Source organism: Cydia splendana, chromosome 4, assembly GCF_910591565.1.
Source record: "Cydia splendana chromosome 4, ilCydSple1.2, whole genome shotgun sequence".
Taxonomy (NCBI): domain Eukaryota; kingdom Metazoa; phylum Arthropoda; class Insecta; order Lepidoptera; family Tortricidae; genus Cydia; species Cydia splendana.
This window is the reverse complement of record NC_085963.1, coordinates 3902268-3919472: the sequence shown is the minus strand read 5'-3', so window position 1 is coordinate 3919472 and position 17205 is coordinate 3902268. Positions and strand designations below refer to the sequence as shown.

At 39.8% G+C, this 17205-nt stretch overlaps 1 protein-coding gene across 1 annotated transcript in view; it reads right to left on the bottom strand.

The window, feature by feature from the left end:
• Positions 1 to 6316: 6316 nt before the first annotated feature.
• LOC134789689 (armadillo repeat-containing protein 3-like) overlaps positions 6317 to 17205 on the bottom strand; it is a 53544-nt gene continuing 42655 nt past the window's right edge. Inside the window, exons 16-19 of the mRNA XM_063760292.1 lie at positions 15277 to 15424; positions 13316 to 13393; positions 12846 to 12938; positions 6317 to 6734 (exon numbers count right to left, since the gene is read on the bottom strand). Of these exons, the coding sequence (XP_063616362.1) occupies positions 6519 to 6734; positions 12846 to 12938; positions 13316 to 13393; positions 15277 to 15424 (535 nt within the window). The 3' untranslated portion in view covers positions 6317 to 6518. The remainder of the gene's footprint in view (positions 6735 to 12845; positions 12939 to 13315; positions 13394 to 15276; positions 15425 to 17205) is intronic.

Sequence of the window (17205 nt, the reverse complement as noted above, 5' to 3'; positions counted from 1 at the left end):
CGTACCATAATGCAAAAAAAGGCAAAAAAAAAAACGGTCACCCATCCAAGTACTGACCCCGCCCTACGTTGCTTAACTTCGGTCAAAAATCACGTTTGTTGTATGGGAGCCCCACTTAAATCTTTATTTTATTCTGTTTTTAGTGTTTGTTGTTATAGCGGCAACAGAAATACATCTGTGAAAATTTCAACTGTCTAGCTATCACGGTTCGTGAGATACAGCCTGATGACAGACGGACGGACGGAAGGACAGCAGAGTCTTAGTAATAGAGTCCCGTTTTACCCTTTGGGTACGGAACCTTAAAAAATGAGAGCTACTAACTCACCAAAAAAATTGCGTGATGGTTTTCATTTTGTTGTCAAGTCTTTTCAATTACTTCTTTTTTTGGCTATACGAAAGCTTCGAAAACGCATCATTTTTAATAGTTTGCACACACACACACCCACACCCACACCCACAACTTTCACAGATAAAATTATCCATTTTTTCACTAATCGCACTTTATAATTTCCGGCAACTGTTATCTCATAAACTCACCAAAACAAACAAACAATGGCGACCGAATAAAAAATGTAAATAAACTTAACCAAATACTGTAAACGAATAAAAAAATAGTCTCGTTTTTGCACTAAATTACCATAGCAAATGCTACTTTTTAAAATAGTCACGTAAACATCGGAACTATTCGGAAACTTTCGGGCGTCATTCGTTTATGTTTGGTACGAAAGACACTGCCTATCGCGTCTAAATGTGTGCGTTACTTGTATAATTGTGTGCTCGTACTTATAGGAAGGTCCACTACACTGTAACCGCGTAACGACGACTCACGGGGAGGCACACATAGAAAGATTTAGACGGAAATGTTTTCTGTCTTTGCCGTGCAAGGCACGTAGCGGCGCTAGTGCCGCGTGGTGTAAACTTCGTCGCGTAGAATTATTATAGATGATGACTTGATGACAAAGCTTAACCGGTAGATGGAGCGCTTATTAATTTTTAGAATGTTTTAAGTTATATCGATTACTGATAGTACGATCAGGTATAAATTAAATTAAGTAGTTTAAGAGGATAGACATCGGAATTATAGTAGGGTAGGCAGTGCCTTTTTGCCTTTATGAAGTGCACGCCACTGGGCTCGTGGCATGCATTATGCGTCGCCGGGTTATTGTTTTTGCGACTTACCGCCGGTCGCCGCCGCCGGTCGCCGCCGCCGGTCGCCTTAGACCAATGTCGTGGCCAGGCCGTTACGTCGCATGGCGCCGCAATAATATTGGAGCGGTGTTAATAATAGCGTAAGCGCCAACCCCCATAAGGTACCTTTACCCGTGGGACGTCACATATAATTTATGTAACACAATATTTTTATATAACACCTTAACCTAATCTATTTAATCAAATAAATATATAGATCTATAAGAATAAAGAAAAGGGGGACGGGGGATCAAAAAGTAGTCGCAAACATCTCGCGTGATTTGTGCACAACCCCTAAATAACGTAAAATTACCGATAGACTCTTTTTTTTAAATTAATTTTTCCTTTAGTTTCTACATATAGCTGGTCAAGCAGATCTTGTCAGTAGAAAAAGGCGGGAAATTTGAAAAATGTAGGCGGGAAGGGATATCGTCCCATAGAAAATTTGAATTTCGCGCCTTTTTTGCTGACAAGATTTGCTTGACCAGCTATATATTTTTATTTAACATGTCAAATATTTTATTAATTTAAGGTATTTACGGCTGTCACTTTCCATAAATAGGCACTTTTAATTTATTACTCTGGTATCACCGTACCAATATTAGTGATGGGACACCATAAAAACCAATATCGGTAAAATCGATATAAACATAATGAATAATATACAGATGGTCATGATGCCTAGCGAACACCAGCCATATCGTACAAACCTCAAGGAGTGATATTCCTAGGTAGATGATGATCTGCCTAGTGACCACCAGCCATATCGTGCTAACTTCAAGGTGTGATATTCCTAAGCAGATCGTGAAACGCCGGCATGTCATGATCTGACTAGTGACCACCAGCCATACCGTTCAAACCTCAACATTTAGGCATATCTAATAAGTAGGATGTCCTAATTTTAGCAAATGATAACCATTGAAATGGCTTGACAGCCTACTTATAGTACGTGTTTGGGTAGCGTATGATTTTAGTACCTACCTAGTACCTACGCATTCTGCTCCAAATGCCACATAGAATGCAGCACTAGCCGTGGCAAAAAATGCAAAAGGCAGATTATTAAATGGCGGCGTTTCATGATATGCCTAGGAATATCTCGATATGCCCGATTTTACGATCTACCGCCGATATATATACTAATTATCCCCTACTCAATATCCCTTAAATGACATCCTATGGCCGCGTTCCATCTCTGTCATCAGATCTGCATGCTCGATAGTATATTGCATTGCTTTCAGAAGTAAACCAACATGTAAAATATTAACTAATGAACTGATAATAAAAAATCATTCTATATCAGCTTGCAAGATTCGCCCTAAACAAATTGACAAACTATTAGAAATAACATCTAAATCATCATAAGTTAGTAAAATGCTGGTACAAAGACTTGATATTGTATTATTATTATAATTGATAAAATCAGAAATTAAAATTCATTGTCAATTTTATCGACAATATTATCGGCGCGTCCCTCGCACTATCTAGGTTTACTTAGAACTGACGTCATCTCGTTCACGGACAGGGTTGTCTGTGTTTGTTCTTGTACTTGTGTGAATATAGTTTTTGCTAGTGTTTGATAATTTTGTCGTGTGCGTGTGTAGCGACGCATGCTAAAAATGCATTAGTGTTAACATTATTTGTGTGCGTTACCTCGTCCCCCGCGCCAAAAACGACAGAATTTTTCAGATAGAAATTAGTGCGCGTCTCTACTCCATAGATATTTACTCCGAGGCCGAGACCCGAAGGTTCTTCTAAGATCTCACGGACTGTACTTAATGATATCGTCAATACACAGATTATGGAAGGTAGAGGTTTACTTCTACACTCCATAACACAGATACTTACTTCTACACTCCATAAATAGAACACTATGCTGTGTGTCAAAAGTGACAAGAATTTAAAAAGGTTGCATTCGGTAATTTTTGAAAGGAAGTTCAGGGTGTTACTGGATGGAGATCTGGATCCTGCCGTGGTGGAGGAGTAGTAGGTTGGCTGTAGCGCCTCTATGGGCGTTGGATACGTTGGTGTTGGTGGTTAATAAATGTTGTGCTCGACTTGTGCTATGGCGGTGTTTTGGGTCTTGGTGCCGCCGGTTATGAAGAGTTTACATGAAGAAACTATACGAGAGTATGGGAGAAATACGGACGCGGGATAAAACCGGACAACCTAATATCTACTTAATCCCTACCCCCGATTAGTCCCCGATTAGCCGGATTTTTGCTTCGCCGGATACCTGTTTCGCAGGATTTACTTTATGCACGTCACACTCCGAATATACGAGAATCGGACGAAACAAGAACCCAGCGAACCGGTGTGAATCGGGAACTATCCGAATAGCTGGCGCAATAGCAATAACCACAACTAGGTACGTAGGTACCTATATAATTATGAATGTTTTTTCTTCATATCACCCGGGAAAAATTAAAGTTTATTACGTATTCCATGGCGAATAAGTAAGAAGCCTAAACAGGGTGCTTTATAGTAGGTATCATAAAAACCTATTTAATGTGACATCGTTTTGCAAATTTTGTAGATACTTAAATAAAAAGATAATCGCAATCGCAATCGCAAGTCAGACCCCATATGGAGTACTGCTGTCACCTTTGGGCAGGAGCACCTGAATGCCAGCTTGGACCCTTCGACTCAGTCCAAAGGCGCGCTGTATGAATCGTCGATGATCCCAAACTCACAAGCGGTATTGAACCTTTAAGTCTAAGGAGAGATTTTGCCTCCTTGTGTGTGTTCTACCGCCATTCCGGGAGTGGGCAGTCAACGTGAAAAAATGTTCAAACGCTGGAAAGTGCAGGGGTCAAAATGTCCATACGGAACCAGCTGTCTATGTAACTAGACGTAACTAGACGGAGCCCCGCTTCGCGGGGCTCCTATTTCTGGGCGGTTTGCCCTTCGGGCATCTGAAGCTACCTAACGAACCTAACCTACCTACTTATTGCCACATAGACAGCCGGTTCCGTATGGACATTTTGACCCCTGCACTTTCCAGCGTTTGAATATTTTTTCACGTTGACTGCCCACTCCCGGAACGTCTACCGCTTGTACAATGGGCTTTGCTCTGAGGAACTATTTGACATGATGCCAACGGCCGCTTTCTATCACCGCACCGCTCGCCGTCGGCAGGGTGTTCATCCTCACACCCTAGAATCTAAACGGTCGCGTACTGTGCGATTTAAGAGGAATTTCCTCCCGCGGACGCTCCGGCTGTGGAATGAGCTCCCTTCCGAGGTTTTCCCGAGGGTCTACAGTATGGGGTTCTTCAAAAAAGGAGTGTACAGGTTTTTAAAAGGTCGGCAACGCGCATGTAACACCTCTGGAGTTGCAGGCGTCCATAGGCTATGGTGACTGCTTACCATCAGGCGGGCCGTATGCTTGTTTGCCACCGATGTGGTATTAAAAAAAAATCGTATTTCAAGTCCAAATTGGAATCTCTTTTTGTTTCCAATTTCACAACTTAGTTTCACAGGCATATTCGTATGTGCAAGTTTATAAAGTTTTACCATTGAAATAAAAAAGCTACTTACCTACTTCCCCCAGTCAGGTCTAATGGACTCTACATCAGAAGAGCTCCGCCTGGACGCGTGGACGAAGAACATCCACAGCACATCCGTGTATGTGGCGACCATGGCTACCGTAATGTATCCGACATACGCACAGATTCGCCTTTTACTGTCCCGAATTTGCGTTTAAAGCCCCCTCCACACTCGTGCGTCGTGCCGGGATTCGCGCATGAGTGTGGTGGGGGCTTAACTGGGCTTAAAGACGCGGCTAGAATGATCATTGAAGGTGAGGCAATGGCGAAGTACAGATGTAGTGCATAATTGTTTTCAATTTTGGTTTTTTCGGAAACGTTCGTATTTGTCTTGCTACTTCAGTCAACCTCAGTAACTTTTGTACCGAAATTGACTGAAATAGCAAGACACGTTCGTGGGCGTTTTCTAAAACAAATATCGAAAACCTGATTCTCACAGATCCTGGTGTTTTTGGGTTCTTTCAACTCAGAATCCTAGTGACATATTCGATTCTGATGATAAAATAAAATGTCCCAAAAATCTGTATGAAAATTGTACGTTCCACTACGTCACGCAAGTGAAAAAAAATTTCATACTATTAACGTGACGTAATGGAATGGACGTTTTGGGACATCTTTTTTTAATGATGGGACGGAGAATGCTGTCGATTCTGAGTAGAATGAGCCCAAGAACGTCCAGATTTGAAAGAATCGGGTTTTCAATATTTATTTAAGAAAACGCCCTACGTTTCTCTGAAAAAACTATGGAAAATAATAGGGAAGTTTCCTCAACTTAAAATAAATTATTTCACACCGTGCACGAAACAAACACAAGCGGGCGCCGCATGGTTCCATTTTTATCGCCTGTCACTTTCGCACTTACCTACTTGTTAGAACGTGACAGGCATGGTGATAAGCGATAAAAATGCGACCGTGCTACCGCCGCAGATAATTATTAGAAACGTATTATAGATAGCACTAACAGTTATTTTTAAACACAATTACTAGAGATGGTCAAACAAGTTGGTCAGTTGGGGCGATAACTCTTCGCGCCTACATTTTTTAAATTTGTCGCTCTTTACTACTGACGGAAATGGCTTGGCAGGGTATATTTCAGCAAAATTACTCTAGGGTGAGTTTTAGGGCTTAGACCTTAATATTAAACAACAGCTCACCAACCAGCTTTTGTTTCTTGCAGAGAAGTCAGTTTCCGATTTCGGCACATGCGGAAAGCAACAATGTTGTTTTTAAACCAACTATGTCGTGAAAGTTTTAAGGTTTACATTTATGTAACAGCTCATTCGGAGATAACACGTTTGGGTGATGTAGAACGAATACAATCATAAGAACGCTAAATACCTAAAATTACTTTATTTCCCAAAATGAACAATATACGTAAGACCAACACACTACATTAAAGAATAACCGAAATTATACAAGCTACTTAAAAACAAATTAGTACAACGAAACGCCTAAAAACCTTGTAGTCAAATAAAAAAAAACCACCACGAATCATTCCCGGTGCAAAAGTACCCAATACGCTCGCAGCGTTTCCGCGTTGAATTGCGATGTATACCTTTGCACCAGGAATGACCCGGAGCGCGGATCAAGTCCCCTCTCTTGCAACCGACATCGACACCCACATCCCTCAGGAAGGACCTTGCCTCCGAGCACCAACACCCAGTGGTCTCCACAGCGAGTGGAGCAAACAAATAGTCACCCAAGCACGCATACTTTTCCCTGAGGTTGTTATCGGTTGTAGAGGATCGTCTTTCCGGGAGATTCAGTTACATAAAGTTATTTTCCGTTAATATTTAAAACTTGACTTCAGCGTCTCCGGCTTGCAGAAGCATCCCGTAGCCGCGCGCGACGTATAACGGGGCTGCGAAGGATCACACCCGCACACACGTCTCGCGTCCTCGCCCCCTAGCGGCAATAGCCGCCCCGGATTCACCATCAGGTTCACCACGTAATTAGCGCGGAGTAAGCCTGCAGGGTAGTTCCCTTCCTCCATCTCATTGTCCTGAAACATGTATTTGTTAGCCTTCGGTAAATATACATTTATGTCTAGTTGTAGTTTGTAGCATCGGATAGCTTATGTATTGAAGGAATAACAATGGCTCTATTATACCTCCTTGCGATACACCCGTAGGATGTGTGTAGACTGACATTAACTTCATTTGTTATATAAATAGTTGGGTTGTTTTACAGTACATGACCTCGGAGTAAATATCTATGGAGCGGCCATTAACAGGCGTTGCCCTCTGCAAAAAGTCCGCGGCCGCCGGTCAAGGTGGTTATATAAAACTAGTTGCCACACGTCATACGCCATTCGGCAAACGTCAGTCTAAGCGGAATGATAGGAGCCGAAAATGCCGAATTGCAGCGTTTTCTTGTGCAAAATGAGATCGGAAACGTCTAGTCTACAAAAAGAACACGTTTCTTATCATATATAAGTACTATTACATCTAAATATTATCAAATAGTGCATTAACTTTGCAGATAACTAAAAAACATTGTCAATCTGACAGTGATACCAGTGATATGGTATTAGATCTAATTTAGGGTAATTCAAGAGAAGACTTTCTAAATATTAATTAGGTACGAGTAGAATTTCTAATAGGAAATATTATGCGAAACTCTGCGTAGGGGGCGCGACTACCACAATCCATCACAATCTGGGGGTCCGCCGCGGAACAAGAACATTTAAATTTCGTTATCTAACCTCTCTATCACTATTGCATATTTGAGCGATAAAGAGAGAGAAAATTTACTAGCTAGCTTAGTGCTACACTCTGGCGGCAGAACATTATTAATTAGGTACGAGTAGAATTTCTAATAGGAAATATTATGCGAAACTCTGCGTAGGGGGCGCGACTACCACAATCCATCACAATCAGGGGGTCCGCCGCGGAACAAGAAAATTTAAATTTCGTTATCTAACCTCCCTATCACTATTGCATATTTGAGCGATAAAGAGAAAAGAGAAAATTTACTAGCTAGCTTAGTGCTACACTCTGGCGGCAGAAGTGCTACACTCTGGCGGCAGAACATTATTAATTAGGTACGAGTAGAATTTCTTATAGGAAATATTATGCGAAACTCTGCGTAGGGGGCGCGACTACCACAATCCATCACAATCAGGGGGTCCGCCGCGGAACAAGAAAATTTAAATTTCGTTATCTAACCTCTCTATCACTATTGCATATTTGAGCGATAAAGAGAAAAGAGAAAATTTACTAGCTAGCTTAGTGCTACACTCTGGCGGCAGAACATTATTAATTAGGTACGAGTAGAATTTCTAATAGGAAATATTATGCGAAACTCTGCGTAGGGGGCGCGACTACCACAATCCATCACAATCAGGGGGTCCGCCGCGGAACAAGAAAATTTAAATTTCGTTATCTAACCTCCCTATCACTATTGCATATTTGAGCGATAAAGAGAAAAGAGAAAATTTACTAGCTAGCTTAGTGCTACACTCTGGCGGCAGAAGTGCTACACTCTGGCGGCAGAACATTATTAATTAGGTACGAGTAGAATTTCTTATAGGAAATATTATGCGAAACTCTGCGTAGGGGGCGCGACTACCACAATCCATCACAATCAGGGGGTCCGCCGCGGAACAAGAAAATTTAAATTTCGTTATCTAACCTCCCTATCACTATTGCATATTTGAGCGATAAAGAGAAAAGAGAAAATTTACTAGCTAGCTTAGTGCTACACTCTGGCGGCAGAACATTGCAGTAATACGCCCTATTTGCGTTGCTTTTTGTTATATAATTTATGTAACACATTATTTTTATATAACACCTTAGTTTCATATCAACCTAATCTATTTAATCAAATAAATAGATCTATAAGAATAAAGAAAAAGCGGACGGGGGATCAAAAAGTAGTTGAAAACATCTCGCGTGATTTGTGCACAACGCCTAAATAACGTAAAATTACCGATAGACTATTTTTTGAAAATTAATTTTTCCTTTAGTTTCTACATATAGCTGGTCAAGCAGATCTTGTCAGTAGAAAAAGGCGGCAAATTTGAAAAATGTAAGCGGGAAGGGATATCGTACCATAGAAAATTTTAATTTTGCGCCTTTTTTACTGACAAGATTTGCTTGACCAGCTATATATTTTTATTTAACATGTCAAATATTTTATTAATTTAAGGTATTCACGGCTGTCACTTTCCATAAATAGGCACTTTTAATTTATTACTCTGGTATCACCGTACCAATATTAGTGATGGGACACCATAAAAACTAATATCGGTAAAATCGATATAAACATAATGAATAATATACAGATGGTCAAGCAAATCTTGTCAGTAGCAAAAGGTGGCAAATTTTAAAATAAAGTAGGCGCGAAGGGTGATCGTTCCATAGAAAATTTGAATTTCGCACCTTTTTCTACAAGATTTGCTTAACCAACTTTATTATTATTTTTCAGATTTCCAAAAGATGCAATGACACGGGATATCTGGATCCGAGCCTGTGGAAATCATGTGTCATGGTTTCCTAAACGTACTTAATAAAAATTCAACCTGAAACAGCTTTAGGACTCTTATTTATGATAATATACAGCCAGTGTTTATAAACTACTTTTAGATACTTATTTTAGAGGATTTGTGGTTTTTTGTCCCATTACCGTTTCCACGTCCATTATAGGGTACACTACTATATTTACGAATAAAATATTTTATAAAAGTTGTTTTTTTTGCTGTTTTATAAAAGCTGTTATTTCCATAAAATATGTAAAACTGTTCTGCCTGAGCCTAGATTCAGACCAATAATCCATGTGATAAAAGAATCCTTTTAATAGTCTTTGCAAGATCGTTTGTTAGAGGTTGTCCATTAATCCTGTCACATTCACTTAGTAAGAGGGGAGTGGACGGGATCTGAAATAAACAAACATTAGGAGAATCAATATTTCCATCTTTTTTTACGCCGCACACCCAGGGCTCGGAAACCATTTTATTTTTCAAACCGGTTTCGTTCATTCACCAGGGAACGAAAAGGATATCGTTTCTGTTTAAGGTTACTGGTTAAATAACTGTTCTATTGAGATACTGATATATGCCAAATTCGTTCGCCTTCCGATTTTGTGGAACGAAATTAACCGGTTAAATTGAAAATATCGAAGCGAGATAGAATGGTAAGTATTGCTATCACTTTCACGTATGACAATGAGTTTAACCGAGAATCTCTGGAAGCCAAGAGTAACCGGTATTATATCGTTCCATGCGAACCGGTTAGGAGAGAGAACGTAATTTCTTAATTCGGTTTCGATCAATTTAACTGGTTTCCACCAAGATATCTCTTGGCATAAGAATAAGAATCTTTTATTTGCGATAAACATTTTACCAAAAAACGCCGCCATTTCATGATCAGGCTAGCGACTACCAGCCGTATCGTTAAAACCTCATCGTTTGACGATATGCCTGCCGACGTTTAGGCACATAAGTAGAGTGAGATGTTCCTAGGCAGATCATTAAACGCCGCCATTTTATGATCTGCCTAGCGAACACCAGCCATATCGTACAAACCTCAAGGAGTGATATTCCTAGGCAGATGATGATCTGCCTAGTGACCACCAGCCATATCGTGCTAACTTCAGGGTGTGATATTCCTAAGCAGATCATGAAACGCCGGCATGTCATGATCTGACTAGTGACCACCAGCCATACCGTGCAAACCTCAACATTTAAGCATATCGAATAAGTAGGATGTCCTAAATTTTAGCAAATGATAACCATTGAAATGGCTTGACAGCCTACTTATAGTACGTGTTTGGGTAGCGTATGATTTTAGTACCTACCTAGTACCTACGCATGCTGCTCCAAATGCCACATAGAATACAGCACTAGCAGTGGCAAAAAATGCAAAAGGCAGATTATTAAATGGCGGCGTTTCATGATATGCCTAGGAATATCTCGATATGCCCGATTTTACGATCTACCGCCGATATAAATATACTAATTATCCCCTACTCAATATCCCTTAAATGACATCCTATGGCCGCGTTCCATCTCTGTCATCAGATCTGCAGGCTCGATAGTATATTGCATTGCTTTCAGAAGTAAACCAACATGTAAAATATTAACTAATGAACTGACAATAAAATATCATTCTATATCAGCTTGCAAGATTCGCCCTAAACAAATTGACAAACTATTAGAAATAACATCTAAACAATACAAAAATTGAAAGTTAGTAAAATGCTGGTACAAAGACTTGATATTGTATTATTATAATTGATAAAAGCAGAAATTAAAATTCATTGTCAATAAAGTATCGACAATATTATCGGCGCGTCCCTCGCACTATCCAAGTTTACTTAGAACTGACGTCATCTCGTTCACGGACAGGGTTGTCTGTGTTTGTTCTTGTACTTGTGTAAATATAGTTTTTGCTAGTGTTTGATAATTTTGTCGTGTGCGTGTGTAGCGACGCATGCTAAAAATGCATTAGTGTTAACATTATTTGTGTGCGTTACCTCGTCCCCCGCGCCAAAAACGACAGAATTTTTCAGATAGAAATTAGTGCGCGTCTCTACTCCATAGATATTTACTCCGAGTACATGACGCTTCCTCGGTATATCCCTTACTTACGAGCCCCGATGCACATGTTTTCGTCTAGTGAGACCATTTTTTAAGGTTCTCGCGTTTGTTCAAAAATAATGGTTTTGTTTAAAAATTACTAATATTTAATGCTTATACTAATGTAATTTAATTTGATATGGTAATAATCTGCAATAACTAAATCCAAATACAAGAAATACCGTTTGTACTAAAAGAAAAAAAATAATTATTTTTTATTTTTTTATTGACGGGTAGGATTACAACATATGTGAAAAGGGCTATTACTAGGGAAAGCAATAGGGCTCTGCCAATGTACTGAAAATTTTGTTTCGAGCCCATTCATGCAGCAGTGCTGTAGGAGAGGACAATATGATTTGGACAACGTTTTTGAAAAGTCCTTTTTTCAGCAATAAAAGTCTCATGCAATTTTATTATACGATCAAAATAAACTACATTAAACATTGCTATTATGGTTCCCATTACTGGGTCATTTTATGTTCATGTGTAAAATTTATTAAAATAAACAAAATTTTTGCGTGGAACTAGACGAAATAATTTGCATCGGGGCTCGTATATGATTAAATACAAAAGCAACTCTATCTGACCGTTACCTCGTCACGCTTAAACCACTGAACTGAACCAAATTAGATGAAATTTGGCAGCAATTACCTACAGGTCGGTGTACTTTCGTTTGGGCCAAATACGTTTGGGCCAAATTTCACTTCCCAACAAACTTATCGCAATAGTTTCATTTCCCAAAGGAACCTTTAGCAAAGTTACACTTCGCATATAATTTATTTGGTCAAATTATCATTTGGCATGATTTTACTTTGTCAAATGTTATTAGGACAAAAACTTATTTAGCAAACGTTTTTTATTGGCTAATATTATATTCCAAAAAGATGTTTGGTCAAAATTGTCACTTCGCAAATTTGACAAATAGGCATCTCATTCTCTATTTAAATTTGTAGTTTTTGTTATGTTAGGTACGTTAAATTCTACGTAATTTGGGTGGGCTGGGTTAGGTTTGAACTGCGATCCTCACAAAACGGAACCGCTATCAGAAAAGTGGGTTAGGTTAGGTTAGAACTGTGACCCTTACAGCAGGGTAGCAGGTAGCAGGGCAGCAGCGGCAGTAACATTTATTTTTTTTGACGTTACTTTTGACTATATGTAATGATCAGTTAAATACCAGCCAAATTAAATTCTGCAGCCTCCTCTCTATTGGTATGTAAATTGTATGCCATGCAATATTTTAAAGTTATGCTTAATGATACATTGACTAAATAATACTTGGTAAAATGTAACTTGTCCAAGTAATTATTTGCTAAACAATAACTTGCCAAAAAAGACTATTGCTAACTGAAAGTTTGCGATAAGTTGTTTTGCGTTTTGCCAAACATTTTTTTGGGAAATGATAATTTGGGAAACATAGTTTGGGATGTGATACTTTGGGAAATGTTTTTGGCCCATTCGTTAGTAAACCCTACAGGTCGGTTCTGGCGGTGACAATGATAGTTTTTATAATCAGAAGTAGCTACTGTTAGTATTTACCGGGCCCAGCTCTGGAACAGCGACTTCGCACCACGCATGCGCGCTGCTTCGCCTGTGTAGCGCACACGGCAAGCCGACACGGTCAGCCAACACCTGAAATAGCACTTGGGTTTACAACTTTTGTCACTCGTTGTAATGGTTACGCTTGCCTGGGTCAACTCTGTATATCCTGGTTTAATGGCACTTAAATTCAAAATCACTTTTTCTCGCACTTTTTGACCGTCAAACCCAAGTCAAACCAAATTGCATCCGACAAACTGTACCTAGGCCATGTTCGGGGCTAGCTGTTAGTATATGCTGCCCTCCACTTGGCTGGAATACCTCCTAAGCCAAAATTCGGTAACTCAGAAACAAATGGACTTGAAACTGGTACTTTCATATCAAAATTTTGAAGTAGGGACACATTTGCATTGAATTTACATTTTAAAATACTGCTTTTTAGCTAAGCAGGGCAGTATGGATGCACCTACCTTGTATAAAAGTGCTCTCTCCAACGCGCCACCGCAGCGGACCCATCCCAGGCCTATCACACAAGAATCCAGGTCATTCTGAAACATAAAACGGCCTTAGAACAAAGTCAATAGATTTTATTTGTGAGCGAAACGGAACGTACGCGAGAGAGAAGGATGGCAAGAGGTGCGATATGAACAGTAAGAACGATTTGAATGGTGACCGAGCGAGCGTGCAAAAAGGTTAAATAAAATACTATAAAAGTAGTTTAACCGGTTACATAAAAGAGTTTTATAATATATTTCTTTATATAACAAATAATTGGTTTTTAGTCAGAGCACAGAATAATTAATAGTACTACCGTACAGAAAGGAAGCTTCCTACAAAAACGAAGTTTGACAGCGGTTCAGGGTCGAATCATGCTGTCCCTTTCTAATATATGGCACTATCCCTTTCGGCTATTTAGGGTTGTCAAAAATCAAGTGATTATCTTATCTGTGGTCGTGCACGCAAAAGGAAGTCAAGTGGTGCCAACCCTAATAATTGCTCGGAGCAATGCTGAGCCGAGCGGAGCCGAGTTTGACCGAAGTCAGGAGTTTCGCACCCCTGGTCAGAGGCCTATCAGAATACCACATTTAATTGATCCTATCATTAAGGGTTTGGAGCTCTGAGAACAGATCACAACACTACATACTTACAGAGTAGGTAGCAGTTTTATTGAGGCTGTGGTTTATAGTAAAGTGAAGGGCTGCTCCAGATTCAAACGGGATGACATTTCGCTGTGCCCTAGCATCACGTTTTTGAGATTCCTATTTGTCATCAAGTCCAACAGGTTCAGGGCCACGGTGCGATACGCATTTGCTACTAAACGCAAGTAAAATAATCGGCCAAGAGCATGTCGGGCCATGCTTAGTGTAGGGTTTCGTAGTTGACCATTCTGTCTAAATAGGCCAAACGGGGCTATTAGTAAGTATCATAAGGGAGTACCTTTGCAGCGTTTTGTACTAACGACTTTTTACTAAGAAAAGAAGATTTTTTACAATAACTCAAAAACGACCAGACCGATCATGTTCGCTATAGTTTTAATTGAAATTATTTATCAAGCTTTTATTTCACGATTTTTTTTTATATTTTTTGGACCCGTAATTCTAAAGTTAGGTGGGGGGGGGACACATTTTTTCTTTTTGAGCGAAAATATCAACTATGTATATCAAAAAATGGTTTTTGAACACCCTTATTCGTTTTAAAGGATTATTCCCACTAGTTACCACCAAGTTGCTACCAATGGTAAACTATTGGGATGTTTTTCCCACCTTTTACCACTGGTAACTACTGGGAAAAGGTGGGAATTTTGTTTTCCCAGTTTTTATTGAACATGGCGAAACTATAAGGGTTTCTAGGTGACTACGAAACCCTAAAAATTTATGAACTCGTGCATGACACTCATCAATGTATAAACAGGCCCTATGACAGTCCAAGTGACTTGTTCCTTATTCCACGCACATGTTCCACTACAAATGGAGTGCAGGCCCACGGAGGGCATAAGACAACCTGAGGGGGTGGAACCCGGGGTTTTCCATCTCCTTCCGGGGTGGAGGTTGTCATGAGGGACCAGTGTGTGGTGTCGCCCTGCATACTACCTTCGAGAGGGGGAGCTTCGGCTCCAGGGCCTTCGGGTCCAAGGAGGGGACAGCCTCGGCTGTCTGTAGCAGGCAGTGTTCGCGGTGGAATGCTTACGCGTCTGTGTCACCGCCACCAGTGCTGCGAGACAGGCATGCCGTGGAAAGTTTAGTCGGTATTTGGCCCCTTGGCCACGAGTCCGACATATCCGTCCTAGTTCCCCGGCTAGGCGGAATGCCTAAATGCATTACTCCACGTTAAAAAAAATATAATAAAAAAAAGGAGGGCATGGAACAGTCCTTCTGGCTTGTTCCTTGTTCCACGCAAGTACTCCACTACAAATATCGTCTTTGCCACCTACCATTAAGTTTGACAGGTGCAGGGCCACGGAGGGCATGGTACAGTCCTTCTCTTGGCTTGTTCCACGCATCTGCTCCACCACAAATTCGGCTAGTAACTGCGCTTTTTCCTTGAGCGACATGGAAACTTCGTCGCATTTGTCTCGATATCTATATATAAATAATTAAATTAAAAATTGCAAAACCCCAACGTAATGAAACGGAAACAGAGCTACGGTGGTACCACATACGGACACACACATAGCGTTCAAACGTATAACACCCATTTTGCGGCGGGGGTTAATAAATAACGTTTTTGTTCAGTAAATGCTATGTCTGTGGTTGCATCTATTTGCCACGACTCTTTTCATAAATTTTGTACGGGTCGCGGCAATTAGACCCCAGATATTTAAAATTACCCGGGAAACTTCTAAAGCAGGGTAAGCAATTTTGAAAATGGCAAATATCTACTAAAATAGAAGCACTTTCTACTGTAGAACCAGTAATCAAGATGCCTTGATAAGCGTTGCAGTAGCATACAATGTTGCTAAAGTATGAAGTGCTTCTGGTTTACAGATTTTTGCACCTGCACCTTACATGATGATTGGTAGTTTCATTGACACCCATCACTACACCTTATAAAACAAAGTACCCCGCCACGTCTGTGTGTTTGTATGTTTGTTCGCGATAATCTCAAAAACTACTGAACGTATTTTCAAGCGGTTTTCACCTATCAATAGAGTGATTCTTGAGGAAGGTTTATTTGTATAATTTGTTAACCCGTGCGAAGCCGGGGCAGGTCGCTAGTATATTTATAAACAAACCGAGTACCTATTTAGGGGCATTTCGCAGGAGGGCCATTTTTACGTGTCCGGGGCAATAAATGATTGAATTTACTGTTCAATAAATCTGAATTAATTTAGGCATGATCTTCAGCCTATATTCTGTCTGGGGCACTATCAAATTATTTATTTATTATTTATATAATACAAGAAAAAAAAATTCAAATGCCCAAAATGATGTTCGGTGGGAGTGTCCCGCACCCAGATTTTATGAAACAAAAAATTATTACTCAAGATGGGGCATTAGATCGGAGTTATTATGGGTATTCACGCATAGGGTATTAGTTAACTTATCATATTCTTTATATCACAATAATGTGTTTGCTCAACTCATTGAATAAAACCAAATTTACGATGTGTCCCGGGCTAGTGCCTGATTTCGGTGTAATTTGCAAAACATGTCGGTACTCCTTCAAAGTTGTAAACCAGGAACTCAGTGTCTCAAACATAGTATGCTTTAGTTGTGCCTTAACCGTTGAATAGAGCAGAGGTACAGTCACAGTATAATAAAGTGATTTTTTAAAGGTTTCACCGTCCTTCGGTGGGTTTGGTTCTATGTTTTTTTGAGATCGGTGGTGCAATTTACTCCGAAAGTTTTAGTGCATTTATCGTTAATGCAAGTGATTAAGAAATCCTCGAAAGTACGTAAATCCATCATTATTACATCTCCTCTGTATCACTCATGCTATTTCTGTAATTGCTAAAAAGCGATTAATTTTGACATCGCTGGTGTTGATTTCCTTGGATTCGGTGGATTTTTTGACCACCGATATCAAAAAAGTGATCACTGAATTCAAATCCTGCTTTGTAACCTAGTTTGTTGTACTAATTTATCACACTTAAAAAGTGCAAGATACGTAGTATAAACGTAAAATTATGTTTGTAAATAAATTAAGTCATAATAGGTACAAAAGATCACTAGTTTACTATGAGTAGTTTTTTAAACCAGACGTGTGTTGAAACTTGAAGACCCAATGTTTCTTTCTCTGTCTTGATATTCTCTTCAAACCAATGAAGTAAATTATGTTAATTGTCCTCTGTATCACCTGAGGCCCTACACCTCGATACCTTTAAACGTGTCAGGCATGTTAAATGAATGCAGTCAATTAG